This window comes from Cladophialophora carrionii (assembly GCF_000365165.1).
Source record: "Cladophialophora carrionii CBS 160.54 unplaced genomic scaffold supercont1.2, whole genome shotgun sequence".
Taxonomy (NCBI): Eukaryota; Fungi; Ascomycota; class Eurotiomycetes; order Chaetothyriales; family Herpotrichiellaceae; genus Cladophialophora; species Cladophialophora carrionii.
In genome coordinates, this window is record NW_008481827.1 from 2,744,411 (window position 1) to 2,763,396 (window position 18,986).

Consider the following 18,986-nt stretch of genomic DNA (forward strand, 5'->3'; position numbering starts at 1 on the left):
TTTGTTCGACATAACACGAGTCAACAAATCAACCATCTCTCGAAGGATTATCTTCATGAAGGGCGTTCGGTCATGGGATTCTGCCCGGTGGCATTTTAACACGGAGCACACGCACACACTGGACTTTGTCTTCCGAGGAGCTCGCGGATCCGACACTGTGATAGGGGAATCACTGATTTATCTTTTTGCAATCACAATAAGAGAAGAGGTACTCTGTACTAGGCATGCCTGTTCGACGCTCGTTGATGCCCGTGGAAATGGCTGTATGGCTGGCTGGCTTGTGAATGTGAATATATGTATTTTTTTTTTCGGTGTTGCTCTGGCGGATTGTGAAGGCCTTTGCAAGTGAAGAACTTGAAGCTCATTCCCGTCATCATCGTCATCACCTCCTTTCTCCCCAGGCTAGCGTAGCGTAACGGATCTCGCGTAACGTTGAGTTTGCGCAGCATCTTCCCCACTATATGGTCTGTCATGTTGTACAGTATGCACTATGCGGACCGCATTCGTACTGTATGAAGTCGACCTGACCGTGCCCAGTCCCTGCCCTTCCCTCGACGCATCTTACACTCCGGACAGAGCTTTGTTCGGAGTATGGCGCCAGGCATCCACGCCAACGCCAACGCCAACGGCCAAGGTACGGTTCTCACGCTCGCTCTCACGCTCACGCTCACGCTCACGCTCGACTAGCCGCGTCCAGTAAGTACCTAAATACCTAAATACCTTGGTACCTTGGTAGTTCCTCCAGCGTAAATCTTAGCGTCGTCCAAGTCAGCGCTATCCAGACTGTTGGGACGTCAAGTTGGCAGTGCATCTCCCGGATAGGCAACTTGACGGCCGGAAAATAGTATGGTATACGGAGTACGAACGAGGGAAACGCCCCAGTGGACCGGATTAGCCCGGATCAGCCGGGATGCGGATGTGGATGAACACGCTCATGCTGCTCACAAACACACACTCGTTCGCGCTACCTCAGCATACAGCCACCCGGACGAAACGCGTTCTAGAAGAGAGAAATTGAGCATGGGTTCTTGAAGATCGGCCGTAACCCAGATATACGTGGTATAAAGGCACACCTATTCACGTACCCAGCCAACGGTGCACAGAGGGTAGGGGAGGCATCTAGGAGGGACTCAGAGAAGGATGACTGCGCAATGCGCTATGGTAGTCATGGTGGTCCAACGGTTGGACTGGCTATCGACGCTTGTCTAGAGTGCCTCGTATGTCTTCGTACACGAAATTGACGAAATTGTGGTGCGGTAGGTTCGTCAGAGTACTGCACGGTGCAAGACTTGGGCTCACTGACTTCACTGGCTTTACTGGCCTTACTGGCCTCACTGAATAAGACACATTCTGGTTAAGACGTGGTCAGAGAACCCGGCGCGCTAGCGCAACTTGGCCGGTGAGCCTACGAGGTTACGAAAGTAGTTCATCGCATGCTACTCCGTTCTACAGTATGTCCCTGTTCCTGGAGGTTGGACGGTCTCTCGAACAGCGGCGCATTACAGTGCATTGCAGTGCAGTGCAGTTCAGTGCTCTTGCGTTCACTGCCTCAACCGATCATCCTCGTGTAGTTCATCCATGGCCCGTCCTCTTGCAGGGCCGCGATGTCCTCTTCAAACAGACACGCCCCGAGATCCATATCCCCTTCCTTGTTCTTGGGCATGATATATGTCAAATCTGGCAGAATATCCATCTTTGCTCTCCTTACGAAATCCGGTCTTCCATCCTTGCCACCTCCACTCAGCAACGGGCCAAAGTCACACGTCCTCGAGAGGTCCATTTGAGCCCACGAGGAGATGAAGATGTCCTTGCCCAGCTTCTTCTTCGCGCCGTAAAAGATTGTCGTTTTGTCCTCCGTGGTGTGGATCAGCGTGGCTAGACTCCGGATGTTGTGATCGTCGACTTTTTCCAGGGACGCACGGATGTCGTTGGCGACGGTGGATAATGGGGCTTCCAGAACCATGCGTGCGGCAGGCCATTCCGTGTACGCGAGTCCCACAAGGTGACCCAGGTAGCCTTTCGGGACAGGAGGGTCGAGCCTTGCGCGGCCGTCGGCGGCACGGAGACAGTGGACGGACTCCGTGCGGGAGAGGCGGCCTGCGGCAATGCGAACGGCCGTGAGACGCTGGGCATAGATCGCCGTGATTGCATCGTTTGTGGAGACTCGTGCACTCGTGTTTTGCGAGGCGAGGGTTTTGAGCTCAGTGAGCTTGTCGCGCGGAAATCGCCAGTAGATCCACCGCGCCTTGAGTCCTTGTGTAGCGGGAGCGGCATCGTTCACAGGCATTAAGCTGGAGGGTCTCCGCATTTCATCATGCGCAAGGACGGCTTCTCCTTCCTTCAGCAATGGCACAATGCTATCGGCGTCCTGATTCCCAGCTGCTATCAGCTCCTGGTCCAATGCTTCGCCCCGCAGCAGTGTGGCGAATTGTCGGATGAGGATGTCTTGGCCGTTCATGTCAAGCGCGTTGTGCATGCTCGCGAAACATAGCAGCAGTCCTCCACGGATAAAGTTGGCCTGGATAATGAACACGGGCGTCTCGACTGCTTGGTCGTAAACATAGCCCATCCCTCTCATGGGACAAAGAACTTCGCCGTCAAGCATCGAGAAAGGGGCGCCAGCTCGGATGATTTCATCGTAGGACGGACACAACTGCCTGCAGTCCTTTTGTCGGACGGGCGAGTTGCCGTCCGAGTGAGGAGGATATGGCACGATCCTGTATGTGCCGGAACTCGTGCTTGAGCGGCCTTCGTTGATGACCTGGCATGTGAGGAAAGGGTACACGGAAAGAAGCTTGACGGCTCCTTGATCGAGCGCTTTTGTGATACTGTCTGGTGTCTGACCGGCTGATGTGCGGAACCCGAGTATGACTACTGTGTAAGTATCCCAATTGAGTTGACCAAATATTCCTGGTTGTCGCATCTTGCCTTTCTTTCAGAGTTGCACAAGGGGAAAACAACCTGGAACTAATGCTGTTGCGCATCAGCCAGAGAGCCGCATTATGTATATCGACGTCTCAGATGAGGTGACAGGTGGATGCGGCGCGAGCTGAGTAGGCCTACCTGTCTATCTGAGCCGTAATTGAAGCGTTGCTTTGTGACGGCCCCCGTTGTAAAGTGACCATGCCCACATGACCAGATCTTCACATTTCAACCATAAAGGCAGTAAACAACAGCCTGCATTTGCCGCATATGGTGGTGAAGAGCTGACATTCCAGATCTCGGTTGCGCTTTTAGAGCGGCTCCACCAACAGCAGATAAGGCAGCCCATCTGCTGTTTGACGATCTCGACTCAGCAGGAACCTTAAGGCGAGACGCGTTCCACACCGAGGTACGGCATGACTGGCCCAACACTGCAAGTCTGGAGATCAGTTGCCACCTGACTATCTAACAGCATCAGGATGCGTGTTCACGACGGACCTCAATATTGGTGCTTCCTGGCCTTCCGAATTTGCGCATGCAAAGCTCGACGAACGCTGGCAAGACTGCAGGATACTCACCGGGGACAATGACTTGCCGTTGATCGTGGATATGAGTTCGGTACTAAAAGAGCCGCGCGGCGCTCGTTGCGCTGCGCCTGTTAGCACAGAAATGTGTGCCGCGTCGATGCTCATGCTCCCGGAAAATGTGGTGGCATTTTGAATCAAGCTTTATGGAATGAATGAGCCGAAAATGGCTTGAGTCACCCTATCCAATATCAACATCAGAACCGTCGCTCACGAACAGACGAGTCGGCCGCTTGTTATATGGCCGAAGAATATACCAAGGCCGGAAAAGGTCCTCGTGGCGAGTCCTTTTGGGTGGGCTCCTGGAGCAATACTCGAGCTCGTAGCCTCTCTTGGACAATCTTGGTTTGGCCCAGAGATACCTAGGTATTAGAAGTCCATGCTGTACGAGGTCAGTTCGTGGAGACAGGCCATGGTTCAACTCAGGTAACGTCATCTGGCGAGGGGCACCCTTGCATGTGCTGATGAACATGCCTCATAAACCGTCATGACCGTCAACGAAGTCTCGAGGCAGTAGCTGTCGGCCCGTGCCGAAGACGTCGACGAGAACTTCAGAGCCATATTGAAGGTCTACCGCTGCTCTAGCTTATTGCGTGTTGAAGCATCATCTGGTAGTTCCCTCAATGGGAGAGACTGCGGTGCATAACATGGCGTCAGGTATAGCATACTTGAATGGCGCGTGCTCATTGATGTCCTGACCGCCGGACTCGGGCGACGGTTTGGAGTCTGTGGTGTCACTTGAGAGTTGACGTGCAACCTTTCCGGCAGCATGGGGGTCGCAGGTTTGGTCGAGTGACTCGGATGCTTGACGGTCCTTGGAATCGACCGGGACATCTATCTTCGAAAGGTTGCCCTCAGAATGGAAACACGAAGAGTTGGACGTGAACGATGCGTGCATGGAGTTAGCCTTGGTCAATAGCAGCACCATCGCTCACAAAATACACTGGTTTTGGTTCCAGACCCTCCTGCAAGGTTTAGGACTGGACTTCCAGGAGTAACCGCAAGCTGACCAAGCTGCCGAAGAGGCAACCCGCGTTCACTGAGCGTTTTCTCTTTGCAAACATTCCAAGCTGCCCGATGTCCGAGCCACGGCGGTCGGTCGTGGCTGAAGGAGTAGTGAAGAGCATTGATACAAGTCTTCCAGTCCAATTCGTTCGCTTAACGACTCGGTGCTATTTGCTGTCGTTCGGCTGCGCCGGTAGGATGTTGATGCCCTTAACCTCGTCACCTGGACAGAAATTATATGTGATCTGCAGTTAAAAGTGAAGAGTCGAAATCGTCCTTTGACCGGAAGAAGCGGAGCAAATGTTCCACAGTACCAAGAAACGTTATTGGCTTCGCGCTCCACCGTAGCCTATCGATAAGCGTAGGCACGGCGGGCTAAAAATTATTTCAGTCGGGAAACCCTCGATCGGCATCACCGCAATTCTGCGAGTTTGAAGGTGACATCCGGCTTCAAGGAAGAGCTGCTTGCTGTGGAGGATCAGCCAAAATGTTGCGTGAAGTGTGAGAATGTCTCAAACACGCAATGGCCTCAATGCTAACCGACGTTTCCTAGAAAACCTCGTAATGCGCGGACGGCCCGCATCGTTAAGGCCCGCGAGCCTCAACACGTTGAGTCGAGGAAACGAGTACTGCTCTTGCACGGGACCAAATGCCCCCTACCGGTCCAAAGTGTGCTCAAGACGGTACACACTCTCACCAAACCAGACTCGGTCATGCTCAACAAGAAGAATGACAACATCCACCCCTTTGAGAATACCGAATCTTTGGAGTTTCTGGCGGGAAAAAATGAATGTGGCGTGGTTGTCTTTGGCGCACATTCGAAGAAGAGACCGAACAACCTCACCGTACTGCGGATCTACAACGGAAAGGTGCTTGACATGGTGGAATTACTCCTTCTCGTGCCTACGGATCAGTCAAAGCCTGAGCCGACACTAACGATTGGGGTGGAAATGAAGCCTTTGATTTTGTTTGCAGGCTCGCAGTGGAATGATACCTCGTCTTCGGCCCAGGCTACCTTGTATCAAAGTCTCAAGTCCATGATGCTGGATCTCTTCCAAGGCGAGGAAATTACCGCCATTGACGTGGCGGGCCTGCAGTATCTTCTCATGATTGCTGCTGGCGAGAGTTCTGGTACCTCCGCAGACCTCAATGACCCGGCCAATAAGCCTGTCCTTCATCTCAGATGGTACAAGATCCGGACAATGAGATCTAACAGCCCGAAGATACCTCGGGTTGAGCTTGATCCTATTGGGCCAAGCTTCGACTTTCGAGTTGGTCGTTTCCAGGAGGCTGACTCCAGCGTGATGAGGGACGCCTTGAAACACGGCCGCCGACCCAATGAAGCACGGACGAAGAAGAATATTGAGACTGACTTGGTTGGTGACAAAATTGGCCGCGTTCACCTTGGCAAGCAAGACCTCTCAACTTTGCAGACAAGAAAGATGAAGGGACTGAAGAGAGTTCATGCCGATATCGAGGACGAGGAGGAGATGCCAGACATTGACGGCGAGGAAGACCTTGTTAGCCAAGATGGAGATGGCGGAATGGGAGGAATGGACATTGAGGATGTTTCGGAGGGGGGAGGCAGCAGTGACTTCGCCAGTGGTGACGAGATCAGTATCGGCGACGACGACGACAACGACGAGGAGATGGCAGATGCGAATGACGAGCAAAACGAGAAGCCGAAGAGGCAGAGGACTTCGTGAAACACACTTCAAGCCGAGAAACCCAACTATCTAACAGTGATTCGAAGACTTCCCAAGTCTATCACTTCGTACGGCTACAATCCACTCTCCAGAAAGCGACACCGACAGCAAGTCACTCGATCTCACACGACCTGGGGTTAAAGAAGCAGCAACCCGCTCCGACACGTGCAACGCTGAGTTACGGCGAGTGCAAAGTGCTTGTATGGGAGGCATTAATCTTGTGTCGAGGAGCATCGACAACATGGCTGTGGATGTCCAGGCAGCGTCTTCAATGAATCTCCCGAAACGATGGTCAGCCGCTTCCACTCTCAGAGCGGCCTCAGTCTCCCGTCACTACGCCCTCATGGCAGGCAAGACAGCGCGCATGCCCAACCGAAGAGATGGGTATGCAAGATGATGGCAAGAGACAATTGTTCGGTCGTCAAGGGAGCTGTACGAAGTAGAAGTGTATGCTGGATCGTGTGCTCGCGCGAGAATTTGCCGTGCACGGTGGTAGTGAGTGGTAGTGAGCGGCGCGGAATTGGCGTCGCAAAGGCAAAATGAACAGCCGAGGCAGATGACGGCGATCGGGGCGGATGATTTGTGGGGAAGCGAGCAATGACACCGCAACCCGCCGGCTACTGTTCACATGCGCCGAAAACTAAAGGGAAGATGATGTCGCTGTATCTCCTCGTTCGCCGAGGACTCTTGTTCCTGCTCCTACGCATGGACCTTGCATACTGTTCGTTCAGCAATTGATACTAGATGCGACAAAGTAACACATGCCAGCTCTTTGCAAACACCTCTTGCCCATGACACCCATGACGTGAGCCGCGACTCTCTGCTACACCTGAGACTCTTCGGTGTTGCGCTTCGATACGATCTCAAGAGTCTCCTCCCATTTCTCGCAGCAGAACCAGCATTGGCATAGAAAGATGGACGTCCTCAAAGTCAGTCGACTGGCTCTGCCGTTGTCACCAGACCAAACTAACATCTCCCAGGAAACAGTCGAATCCATCATCCTCAACCCGGACCTTGCCCCTCTCCTCGCAATCGTCAAAGCCGCCCGCAATGGCGCCGTCTACGGTGCCAAAGTTCGATTCCCCCACGCCCTCGTCATGGTTTTCATGTTCCGGTCAGGCACATTAAAAGAGAAGCTGCGGCTGGTGTTCAAGGCGACCAGACAACATGCGCGCAACCTCGCCTTCTTTGCAACAGTATACAAGTCATCAATGTTAATATTGAGGCTACTAAACCCTTCAGCTCCGGGCAAAGAGGGCCCCTACGATACCTTTTTTGCCGGGCTAGTAGGAGGCTACGTTGTTTTCGGCAGAGGGAAGCAAGCAAGGTGAGAACCATTCTGCAGCATCGGCCCAAGGGGAGGCTAAAGAATCTGTCAAGGTCGAGCGTCAATCAACAGATCGTCATTTACGTGTTCGCCCGAGTCGTGCTTGCTCTGGCGAAACTCAGCATCGAGCCACCAAGTGCCACAAGTTCAACGCCCACGCCCACGTTATTCACTCAGCGACTGTCACCCGAGTTGAAAGCAAAGATCGAACACAACGCCTGGCCGGTGTTTGCCAGTCTCAGCTGGGCTTTCGTCATGTATATCTTCAGATGGCAGCCGGAGAGCATCCAGTCCAGTTTGAGGAGCAGTATGAAGTATATGTATGTTGGATCTCCTGGCACGTGATTGTGATGCTTACCTGCTCTCAGATATGTGAATTCGGATTACTGGGATAATTTTCGGAACTTCCTCATTCACAACACTTAGAGACCTCACGACACAGACTATGCGCATTTCGCACGGTGTTCGGACATCCAAGACGATCTCGGTAATGTATACACGGGTTGCATGCGAGTATGGAAGCGCATTTGTATTCTGGCGGCATTGGGCTCGGACCCGCCAGGCAAACCCTGAAGATGAGACGTGCACATCCACCTATAGGTATGACATTGTACAGAAACAGAAACGTCCTTCAATGGTGATGTCTGTTGATCCTTGGTTTCTTCTTCTTGTTTGCTGGAGGCCGGCATTGCATCACAGCAGAGCACGTCTCGGTGTGGCGTGTACCGTGAAAGCGTTTTCGATCAAGATTCGAAGAGAGAATTGTCGCCTCTTCTCGAGAGTGATATCGCTTCAGACTGGGAGTGCTGGTGTCGCTACCGATTTCTTAATTTCTCTCAACCTATGCATTGTTCTTGGGGCGTCCTCAGCTGTGAACCTTGTATCAAAGACGACACTGCCGTCGATGGCCCGATGCATTCTGGCCAATCCCAGGTTGCTACCTAGGCGAGGCAGGCACCATTGCCAGGTACGTCGCCCGCATCGCCCTGGACAGCCTCACGCTGCTCAACTTACCTGCACTTACTTACTCGTTTCTCCACGGCCCCATATGAAACCTTGCACTTCGAATGTTGTTTTCTTGATGCCCTTGCTCGACCCATAGCCACTGTTTGATCACAAAACGCCGGTGTTTGTGCTCCTCTCCAAGGAGAGATTGGAAATGGACCACTCTCCGCATACCTGAGGTCTAGCAGCTGATGGATCACGCACGGTAAGGCTGTCATCCCAATAGAAGATCTCAGCTAACCCTCGTAGGATATGCCAAAGCCCAATTTCACAGGCATGGTCGAGAATGGGAGAGACCCCACCGAACTCACCATCAAGATTGTGGTAATCCGGCTAGCATACTTGTTAACCTGGGGCCATCTTCTGACAATTCAACGTCACGGCAATCGAAACCAGGCCTTCTACGTCGCAGCTGCCTTTCTGATTCCCACTTTACCTTTTATTTTGACCGCAGTGGACCTCTTCAGAACAATAGGCATGTCTCTTACATGTTGGTCAACTCCGCAAGTCTTCGGCATGAGCTATTATTGGGCCGCGGCTACTGGAATCAGAGTCAAAGTCGATGATAGTCCAGATACTGTACCGTTGTGTGTGCTACGCCCTACATCACCATATCTTTCACGGACAAGAGGATCCTTCGATTTACGGTGGCTTGCCAGATTTGTTCCCCTGACCCTGGTCCTCGTTCAGTGCGTTACGTTTTTGGTCAATTCGTGCGGCGGATCTGGGCTATGGGGACTCACCCGTGGATTCCTTGAACCTCCTTTCAGTGGCAGGAACTTTGCGTAGCGTTCTGGCTAGTCTAATCATCTGGGCGTGCAATTCCCCCTGGACTTTTCGAGCACCACCCAATCTGTTACAAGCTGCGACTGACGAGCAGCCACCGGGCGTGCCCTCTGGCCCTGGACTTGCTCTTATCCAGGTATCCAGTTTCGTACTGGACATTGTGGCAACAGCCAGGGTTGTTGGGAGTTACTACTACTACTACTACTACTACAATCCTTCCCACCTCTGGCTTTGCAAAGTGGCTCTTGGACTCGACCTGATTACTCTGGCAATGATGTGTACCCCAAGCTGGTGATACTGATTACCATCCTCCCGCCTGTCATCATACTCATCATATTTGTGTTGAAGGTCACTATGGACCGGATCGTGCCCTTTCACAGGTGGCCCATGACTCTGAGGACAATCGTAGGGCCATGTACTTTTTCGGATTTTGTCTATTGGCAATCCTTGCTTGTGGCGGTGGAGGATGATAATGTGTGCGGTCTTTGCGCTTATGATCATGTCGGATTGCCGGTCGCGACCTGACCAGTGCATGACGCCATTTTGGATGTGGAAAGATCCCTTGCTGAACAAGCCGCACACCTTCTGACGAGGATAAGACGGACTGGTGCATCGAACGCCAGCGTGTCGGAAGCGAACAACACGGCCAGCTCAGCATAACGTTGAGGAAGAAGGCTCTTGGCCGGGGCCGAGCTGTCTGTCCACTTGTGGTAATCGTCGGAATGATAGGATTATGCAAGGGCGAATGCGAATGCGAATGCGATTCCTAGGACTCGAACGCCACAATCGCAGGAATCCGCAGTACGCGCCACTTCAGGCCGGCACGGCAACTGTGCTGGAAAGCAGCTATAAAAGGAGAAGGGGGGGTTGTATATCTCATTGAAGAAAACCAAAGCAAACCCTTTTTCAAGATGATCCATCCCGGAGAGAAGGACATGATAAGACGGCTCAGCTCTTCTAAGTTCTAGGGCCCCATCGTCAAGTCAGTCCACCCCAAGAGAGCCCACGCTCACTCACTAAAAGTCCATCTCACAGAGCCTTTGGCATTTGCCAGAGGTTTGAGCAGAGCAACTGACGCACGGCTTGTCATGCTGCCATGTTCCCATCTCGCCATGCTACCATCTCGCCATGCTACCATCTCGCCATGCTACCATCTCGCCATGCTACCATCTCGCCATTTCTCCTCGCTGGAAACACAGCCTTCCGTGAATGGTCCCACACCGCGAGCTGGATTCCTCGACCCCGGGCAAATCGCGACTCGAACCTGGAAAGAAGTAAGAAACGCAATGCGAGAAGAGAACCTGCTTTACCCGCACCTAAATCATCAGCAGGCATCGTCACAGGCATAGTCCGTCGATCCGGAGTAGTTTTTGGAACGTGAAAAGGAACCGTACCAGGCAGCAGGCTGCCAAGCAGGGTCGAGGTGGGAGAAGCTAACAGGAGAAAGGATCAGATGTTTGGCACACGAAATTGTGGTCCGCTTCAATCCGATGAAGCGTCGAAGATTCCGCACTGGTCTGGCCAGCAACTCGAACGTGGAACCAGTGTCCCATTCTCCTTATTGTGGTAGCTGTAGAGCTGGACCGCGAAAAATGACAGTTGGGATTAGGATGAAGGGAACGGGAACGGCCATTCCCACTGAGGAGGATATTCCCGACCCTGTAAATCTTGCGGCCATGGTGGGACTGCGTAATAGGGGTGGTGCGGGCCCCCCATGACCATAGGCGTAGGAGGACCTCGTTCGCTACCACCCTGGCCTGGATCTGAGATGACCCATACAGACGTGGTGGGCGCGTCGATCAGATTATAGTCTGAGATCGGTGGACCACACGTCGGTGGTGGCCATGGCGAGGATAGCGGTGGGTACTTCGAGGACTGCGCCGTATCGTCGTTGTTTTCCAGTAGACGTGCCGATGGCTCAAAAGAAGCCGGGGGTTTGGGTTTCGTCGCAGTTGCTGAAGCTGAGCCTGATGATCGGTACGTAGAGGTTCGACCGATGGAAGTAGCTTGGGGAGTTGAACTTGCGGACCGCGTCAAAGGCGGTGGTTGCCCTGATCTGTTCGGATTCGGTGTGATGGCGGGTTGTATTGGTCTACTGAGACTTGAGAGCGACTTTGCCTCAGACTTTAGAATTCCGCGAGAAGCGTGGACTATGCAGGCAGCATCTTTGTCTTGGCCGAGGACGCCGACGCGATTGAGTATGGCAGTGATGTTAGTATTGACCTGGACGTCGTGGACGCTGTCCTCGAGTCGCCGGCCGGAAATGACGCGCTTGTACAGTTCCAGCACGGCGGCCTTGTAGGATTCGTTGTCATGTAGGATCTGGTCTGTCTGTTTGTGAACTGCGCCCCTCAAGACGTGTCTTTTGCGCAGGCTGAATCTGCAGACTTCGTCGTCGCCGCAGCACCTAGAACATGGCATGTCACCGTCGCATTTCGCCTTCTTGATGCGACACCTCTCGCAGGCGCGTGTGACTCGTTCGCGCGCATTTCCAGCGCATGCCCTCGGGGACATTTCATCGTAAAGAGAGATCTTGCAGTGTGGCCGGTATAGAAAGCGGAAAGGGGGAGGAAAAGGAGTTGCAAAGGAAGAGTGGTGCATTTTATAGGCAACAGACATTGTCCTGGCTGCGAACCAACACGCTCTTACCAGTTGTATCCTCACAAGCCAGAATATCTCCCACTAAGGTTCGGTCACTAACAGCGTATAGTATTGGAACAGGTTGACCACTGATGTTGCTGAGCCAAACCATCACTACAGGGGGAGTCTCAGGGTAGGCCGTGGCTCGGCAATAAGGTCCTCACGCCGACCTCTCGTCAGGAGATTATTTTCCACTCCTATGAAAATGAAGATGCTTCGCTCGTGCTTCTGTCAAAGACATGGGCAAGAGACTCAGCGTCTTGCGATCGGTTGGGCGGACCCAGGCGGTGGTCTAGACCAGTGAATATGGGTATGTGGGCGTCCTCTCAGTCTGGGTTTGTTCAGCACATACACTGCTCCCGGGTATATCTCGCACGGGACCCCCGAGGATGGGAAAGTCAATCACGTTCGGCCGACCAAGTTGAGCAAGAGAGCGAACCGTTGTTTGTAGTCGAACCATCGTCGCATTTGAGGTGGATGGCCGTGAGCCGATCGAGCCTCAAGCATGCAATCACTGGCGCCAGACTGCAGCACGTTTGGCTTCGCTGTGTATGAGAGATAGGAGAGTCGCTGTGTGGAAAAGAGAGAGCAGGGCCAGGTGGCAATCATGGAGTGGGAGCAAATTTGCGTTGCGGCAGGTTCGCTTCTACGAGCACGGTGGTGTTTACAGTCACCGCGCAGCGCTCTTCATACGGGTAGACTGGACCTCCCGCTCGGTGATGCAGCTTCAGTGTGGTGGTCGAGGTGGAAAGAACTATCACTGATCGATATCAAGGAGAAGTGGTTGACAGCTTTGCAGCCCGAAGAAGCACATATCAGGCTGAAGGCAAGCTGGAGGTGAAGGAGATCTGAGGGCCTTCTAAGGAGAATGTGAAGGGAATGTGAAGTTAGCCGGCTCAGTCTAGTCTACTTTGGGAATCAAACATTATATTCAGCTCATCCTTTCTTCATCGCCCAGTCCTGTAGATCTACCTAGATAGATCCGACCCGTTGTTTTACACAAGGGCTGCATCACGGCCTGGCTGGCCATTACTTCTTGATGCGTGTCGAGGAACTCATTCTACATGCCTCGATCAAGCTAGACCAGATACCTTGGGTGCTCCTCAGCAGAGCTCGTCTCACACTTCATTCAGTCCGTCGAACTGACAAACGAACATGATACTTGACTCCTGATGGGCATGTCTTGTCTTTGGTCATAGTGGGTATAACTCAGGCACGCCACCAGTGGTGCCGCTGACCACGGGTCCTCATCTTGTCAAATGGGCGTGTAGGTTGAATTCCACAGAACCTCGCGGATACTCTTCGATCAGAATACCGGACCTATGCCATCTGCGGCTCGTGCACTGACTTGACTCGACTTGACGTGACGTCTCCCCGCCTGGTCAGCACATGACTGCCTCATCATCTTTGCCACCGATTCATGTGTGGAAGATTCGGAGTACCACAGTATTCAAGCACGGAACATGGCTTCACGGGTGCGGGGTTTCGAGAGAGCATCTGTTTTCGATATGGGATTAGTACGGAGTTGAATGTTGTATGCATGTATCTACTACTGTACTCCCTCTTGGGCATGCTACTGTGAATAGCAGCGCGGTTGGCTTGGACCGATGATAGTCGCACCCGCAAATCCCTCAACTCCATTGGAGTATGATGGCATCAACCGCAGCCGCGGACGGCCGGCGCGCTGACTATGTGTGACTGCTGACTTGTGGTTTACGAAGCAGGATCGCGATATCATTAGGTACCCTATGGTCAGCCTCGGCCTTCCGAGGTAGGCCATACGACTAAGTACAGTGTCAAGCTCAGCCTTGTCGTCTTGGGTGCCCGGTGCCGTAAGACGGGACTCGACGCAAGGGCTTGCATCGCCCTCTGGGCCATGGATTTTGCTCAGCCCGGACACATCCGGGCAGTGAACAAGAACGAGAACGAGAACGAGAGTCCGCAATCGCAATTGCCGTGGCACTTGCGGGCGGAGCACCGGATTGAGATTGTCTGCTGGGTGCGGTGCAATGCGGATATCGACCTCGAGCATTGCAGAATTCATTCAATTCCCATGTTGCGCAAACGAGCAGAAACATGCTACGCTATATGGGGTATTCCAAACCATCACCCGTCTCCCATGCTAGGTCGTTTCGTGCTGAACGGCTGCAGTGCAGTTGCAAATCCAATTGAACCCCCAGGCGCCTATCCACCCATTCCAATCAATCTCGATGCTTTTGACCACAACGACGTTGATAGCTGCCGAGTTCCTGTTCTTGTACAGATATCTTCCCGTGCCTGATCATATCCCTCATGTGCCTTCGAGCTTCAGCTCTTTGGCAATCACATCCGCCCACTCGTCAATCTCATTCCAGTCGCGGTAGTCTCCAAACCGCCCGCCCATGCAACTCCACAGACATTTTACGGGGCCCGACATTTCTGATCCGTCGTCCTTCCCAGCGAACAAATGGTGATCTCGGACCTTGGGCAACTTCCTGGAGATCGTGTCCCGAATGTCCTGAGATTCTCTCCTCACAGCTCGATCTCTCACCCACTTGGAGCCCTTGACCGCGGGGGCCATCCCGACACTGAACGTCCAAGTCGGCCTCATTTGGAGTCCCATGGCCTCGACGTCGAGGAACTTCTGTGCGTCCAAGAGCCATTTCGACCCGTGCACGGCACTGCCCAGGATGACCGCGCTGTAGTTCTCGACGCTGAAGACGTGGTCGACCCGCCGGCAGTCGACGGCAAAGCCATTGGCATGCAGGCGTGAGGCAATGCGATCGGCTATTTCGCGCGTCGACCCATGCGAAGTAGCGTACGTGATTAGGACTGGCATGGCGAGGGATTCCTCGACGGTGCTCGCTCGCTGATTGTCGTGTCACGTTAGGTGAGGTTTGCTGTCCTAGGTGTATGTGTTACTCAAAATCTGGCCAGCTTGCTGGGCGTTGGATCTGCAGTAGGTAAGTATGACAACTGGAGGTGGACTGGTATGAGGCAAAAACGTTTTCGAAGTCGGTTTCGGTGGTTGGTATTTGATAATGGTGATTTCCGATGACTTCCACGCAGCTATGATTCGGTGATGGGCCTCGGTGACGGAAAACACGCGAGCAAGCGAAGGTCGGAGTGTGCATGTGCATGGATGTATGTACATGTACCCGTGCATTGGACTTATTCTGAATACACTCCACCCACCTTGTACGCCTGGTTCTCACAGTTTCGTGACAAGTGCTTCTTTCCATGGATGGTCAGAGAACCTAGACCCCTCCAATTTGCCGCAATTTGTGGCTGCTAATGACGGCAGGCCTCTTCGTGTTCGCTATCATCGCATCACTTGACGTGGAGGGTGAGCTTCTGACAGCACACACAGGCGTGGCCGGGATGCTCTAAGGGCTCGGAACCCGACCTCTCCAGAGATCCGCGCTTCCGTACGAAACATAGTCACCGAAACCTGAGGCTTTCTTGGATTCGGTCAGCCGTGTGTTGATCCCGTGCTATTGGTGGCAAGGCTGCACCCGACATTTTATGCGCATGTCGATTAGCTGTTGCACATCTCAGACTGCTGGCCTTGTCTTGGGATCGGAAGCGGGCGGAAAGATGTACGAGTCTCTTCTCAGGGGGTTCAAGCTCGCAAGGGACCAATGCGATACTATTGTGCGGATGTGTAGCAGCATAATTTTGGAATCCACAAGTCCGATGCTGTGCAAGTCATATCAATGGTCACTTTCACCCGAACCTGTTCGAGTACCCAGCAGAAAGTGAGAAGCACGGGAAAGAAAAGACTCCTGCACCCCAGACCCCTACAGTACGGCCCCGCGCTCCACCCCGCCACCCTTGCCGCTTGCCGCTTGACGAAGTCTTAGCATATCTCGTCAATTCTCGCATGTCGCCGACCTACTCTGGTCCTTGTCGAATGCCCCTTCACCAGTTACGAAGAATGGTGGGTGAATGTGAGGCTGTAGATGTCAGGCACGAGTTCGTGCGAGGTGTCTAAAGGATTCCGATGGTCCGCGCGTAACGTACAATGGATATACTTATGGGCTGGTCCATGGTGAAGGCCGTACTCTCTGGTGAGGCTGTAGGCTTGTACAGTACCATGACAGGCTTGAAAGCTGTCCTTGGCGCATTGTTTTCGGGGTTTGAGCCTAGGAGATTAACAGATAAACTCTCGCCCAAGTATTACTGTGACAGTAACTCATGCTATTCTGCAATTAGCCTGACCAGAGTCGCGGGATACGCAAAAGACCCAATTTCGTCGCCATCAGCTCCAGCATGGCAGTTTCTGATGTCTCCGCCTTCGCCCCTCCGTCGTCTGGTACATGGGACACGCTCATAGCTCGCAGCACAGAGGCATTGGAAGAGCTCGCCACGGATGGGTAATTATGTGATCAACAAGCAGCTGATCATCCGTATCCTTTAAGACTGCCATTGTCTAGATGACTTCTTTCGAATGCACTGGATTTGGCGATGTTCTAGTTCTTCCAGAAACGAGACGCCTTTCTATCACAGGCCACACTGACGAAATGGAGCCGTAACGTGCTGGACGATTACGTTCTCCTACCCGCCTCTAATGGCTTCGTCAACCGGAAGGCATGTTTCTTTGTGAGCCATTTCTGGCGTACGCAGGATCACCCTGATCCTGACGGCGACTGTCTACGCCGTCTTCAAGCAGACCTTCAGCCACAGCATTGGTCCTATATCTGGGTCGACTGGACATGCATACCCCAGAGTCCACGCAGCCAGGCCGAAGAGGCGTACTTCAGACGATCGCTGGAAACAATGTCGGGAATCATTCGCAATTGTGGATTTGCTTGGTTCTATCCGCCCTTTGAAGCACGCATGTGGATTTTGTACGAGATTGCTGAATATGTCCTTGCGTGCTCCGAGGATGGAGCAGCAACTCCCGACATCAAGGAGTTCAAAGATCATGTTCAAGAGATGGTGCAGACGAGTGTGCGTTCGGTCTTGGACAAGTATAGGTACAGATGCACGTACGACCGCGACAGGGCGTTTCTCACCTCTTGGCTCGAAGTCCTCGTTTTGCTGACCTGGCTACGTACTGGAATCGTCGACGTTAGGCGGTCAATGGACAGCATGACCTGGTTCCCAATGACGGGAGACATAGTTCAATGTACGGCCGACGGCATTTTGCAACTTAGCAGGTTTGAAGGCACCCTCACTCGCGATGGAGAGCGCTACGACCTCACTCCGTTTCCCAGTTGGGTGAGTCCACCTACCATCATACTCGTCGTTTGTTCACAGTATCGAGCAGGACATTGGGAAATAGTCTATAGAGCGCCAGGGCGTCGAGTAGATCCAAAGCTTGACGAGGTGTCTTTTCAATACCTTGGCGTTCGACCTTGTCGAAAATTGGAGACTCCGGTGAGCGAAGTCCTTAGCAATTCCCAGAACCAGTGCTTGTAGCTTTGTACTTGAACTTCTTGAGCCGTCAAAACAAAGACAGGTAAGGGTTGGTCCTTCAAGAGTGGCTCCCTTCAAGCACAATCTTCGATCTCATGTCCACCTTCAGTGTGTCTGCTAAGCACAACAGCCGGGTCCTGCTAGAACGACACTGTTCTTGCTCACCCACGGACCGGGCTTACTGTATCGACTTCGTAATATGTCCATGCTCTTCGCCATTATTGCCCGTGTTTGCACTGCTTTGGAGATCGAATCCGATGCAGCTGGTCCGCACGAGCAATGGGCGAGCATCAAACGGGCTGTCCGGCACTCGCAAGGCTGTATCCTCGCTGTAGGATTATGACTTGATTCGACCACCCGTCACCATGCACATAGATCATGTCAGTATCTGGTTCACCCTGACTCCTGTGCGAGCTGAACAACCCAGTTCCTGTCCCAACGCCTTTCAATATTGTCGTGATATCATACAACGAGAAAATCTCCCAAGTCCGCTTCTTGGTCCTGAGTCAACGGGATGGAGTCAGCAGTCGTGTCCTTGTCCGGAGCGAGGCACGTACTGAATCTTCAAAAATCACACCTCTCGATCCAGGGGGTCGGCTGGAAGGGACTTGGTGTCCGATACGAGGAAATATTGCTTACCCAGCAATATATCAGAAATGCCGCCTGGGACGTCAACGCTCCAAGCGCTAGATAGCTGGTCACGTCTCGAACCGCTTCAGGAACCTGCGTCCATCCGTGACTCGCTGCGGACGCTTTGGACAGGATCCTCTGTGAGGGACCGTGATGCAGGATGTGTCGGTGAAGGTAGAGTTGTTGCTGTCTTGTCCCTAACACGCCAGGTGCTGCTGACGAAAAGTTCCTAACTGCTTGGCCAAGTCGATTGATGGGAAGTCGCATGGGAGGCATGCTTTGTTGTCTTGTTGCGCGAGAGTGTGAAATCTGCTGACGTGAGGCTTGAAGGCCTGTGATGAGGGTTTGCAGGTAAAGGATTGCCGGCGTTGAGGGTGATAGTGCCAGTCCAACAAGTGTTGTTGAATGTTTTCGGTATCGTGTGAGTCTCGATTTGTATCGTTTGTCGTGATTCTGGCCAGATAGGCTTGCCACCGACTCCAATGGGGACATGTTATATGTGCACGACCTCCTCCACCTCACCTGTCGAGAGAATACCGTTCTCTGCCAGAGCCTCGCATGCCTAGCCCAGTCACGTTGTCAACCGGGTCTAGGTGCAAACTCACCTGATGGTGGGACTGCTTAGCAGGAGACACCCCCGTGAATAACCCAAAGTGGACAGATTCGGCGGGTCAGGCGTGACTAGGTTAGGCGGTTTCCGGGCTTGTTTCTCCAGTATTCCATTGTGTCTCCAGTACCCAATGCTCGCGTCCGAGGTGCAGCATCGAGCTCGTATGGCTGGCGCTCAAGGGGCAATTCGAGCGCGATAGACGCTCACTATTTCTTCGCAGGTCATTTCCCACGTCCTTTAGTTGTCAACGATGGGATTTTCGAGAATAAACGGTTGCACCAAAACCCAAGTTGCGTACGAATATTGTTCCGTAGGCAGGGCGCAGCAAGTCATGGAGACTCAGAAGTCCTGAAAGTCCCGAACCGCCAGTG

At 53.0% G+C, this 18,986-nt stretch overlaps 5 protein-coding genes across 5 annotated transcripts; 2 read left to right on the plus strand and 3 right to left on the minus strand.

Moving 5' to 3' along the window:
- Positions 1-1,549: 1,549 nt before the first annotated feature.
- Positions 1,550-2,923, minus strand: G647_03061 (uncharacterized protein; the record flags this gene model as incomplete). The annotated part of the gene is made up of 1 exon (XM_008727407.1): positions 1,550-2,923. The coding sequence occupies one exon, from the start codon at positions 2,921-2,923 to the stop codon at positions 1,550-1,552; it is 1,374 nt and encodes a 457-aa protein (XP_008725629.1).
- Positions 2,924-4,998: 2,075 nt separating this feature from the next.
- On the plus strand, positions 4,999-6,217 carry G647_03062 (uncharacterized protein; the record flags this gene model as incomplete). The annotated part of the gene is made up of 2 exons (XM_008727408.1): positions 4,999-5,012; positions 5,065-6,217. 2 exons carry the CDS (start codon positions 4,999-5,001, stop codon positions 6,215-6,217), a joined length of 1,167 nt encoding a protein of 388 aa, XP_008725630.1.
- Positions 6,218-7,131: 914 nt separating this feature from the next.
- Positions 7,132-7,970, plus strand: G647_03063 (uncharacterized protein; the record flags this gene model as incomplete). Its single annotated transcript, XM_008727409.1, has 3 exons — positions 7,132-7,544; positions 7,604-7,864; positions 7,913-7,970. The coding sequence occupies 3 exons, from the start codon at positions 7,132-7,134 to the stop codon at positions 7,968-7,970; spliced, it is 732 nt and encodes a 243-aa protein (XP_008725631.1).
- Positions 7,971-10,940: 2,970 nt separating this feature from the next.
- On the minus strand, positions 10,941-11,849 carry G647_03064 (uncharacterized protein; the record flags this gene model as incomplete). Its single annotated transcript, XM_008727410.1, has 1 exon — positions 10,941-11,849. One exon carries the CDS (start codon positions 11,847-11,849, stop codon positions 10,941-10,943), a length of 909 nt encoding a protein of 302 aa, XP_008725632.1.
- Positions 11,850-14,265: 2,416 nt separating this feature from the next.
- G647_03065 (uncharacterized protein) lies at positions 14,266-14,793 on the minus strand (the record flags this gene model as incomplete). Its single annotated transcript, XM_008727411.1, has 1 exon — positions 14,266-14,793. One exon carries the CDS (start codon positions 14,791-14,793, stop codon positions 14,266-14,268), a length of 528 nt encoding a protein of 175 aa, XP_008725633.1.
- Positions 14,794-18,986: the final 4,193 nt, after the last annotated feature.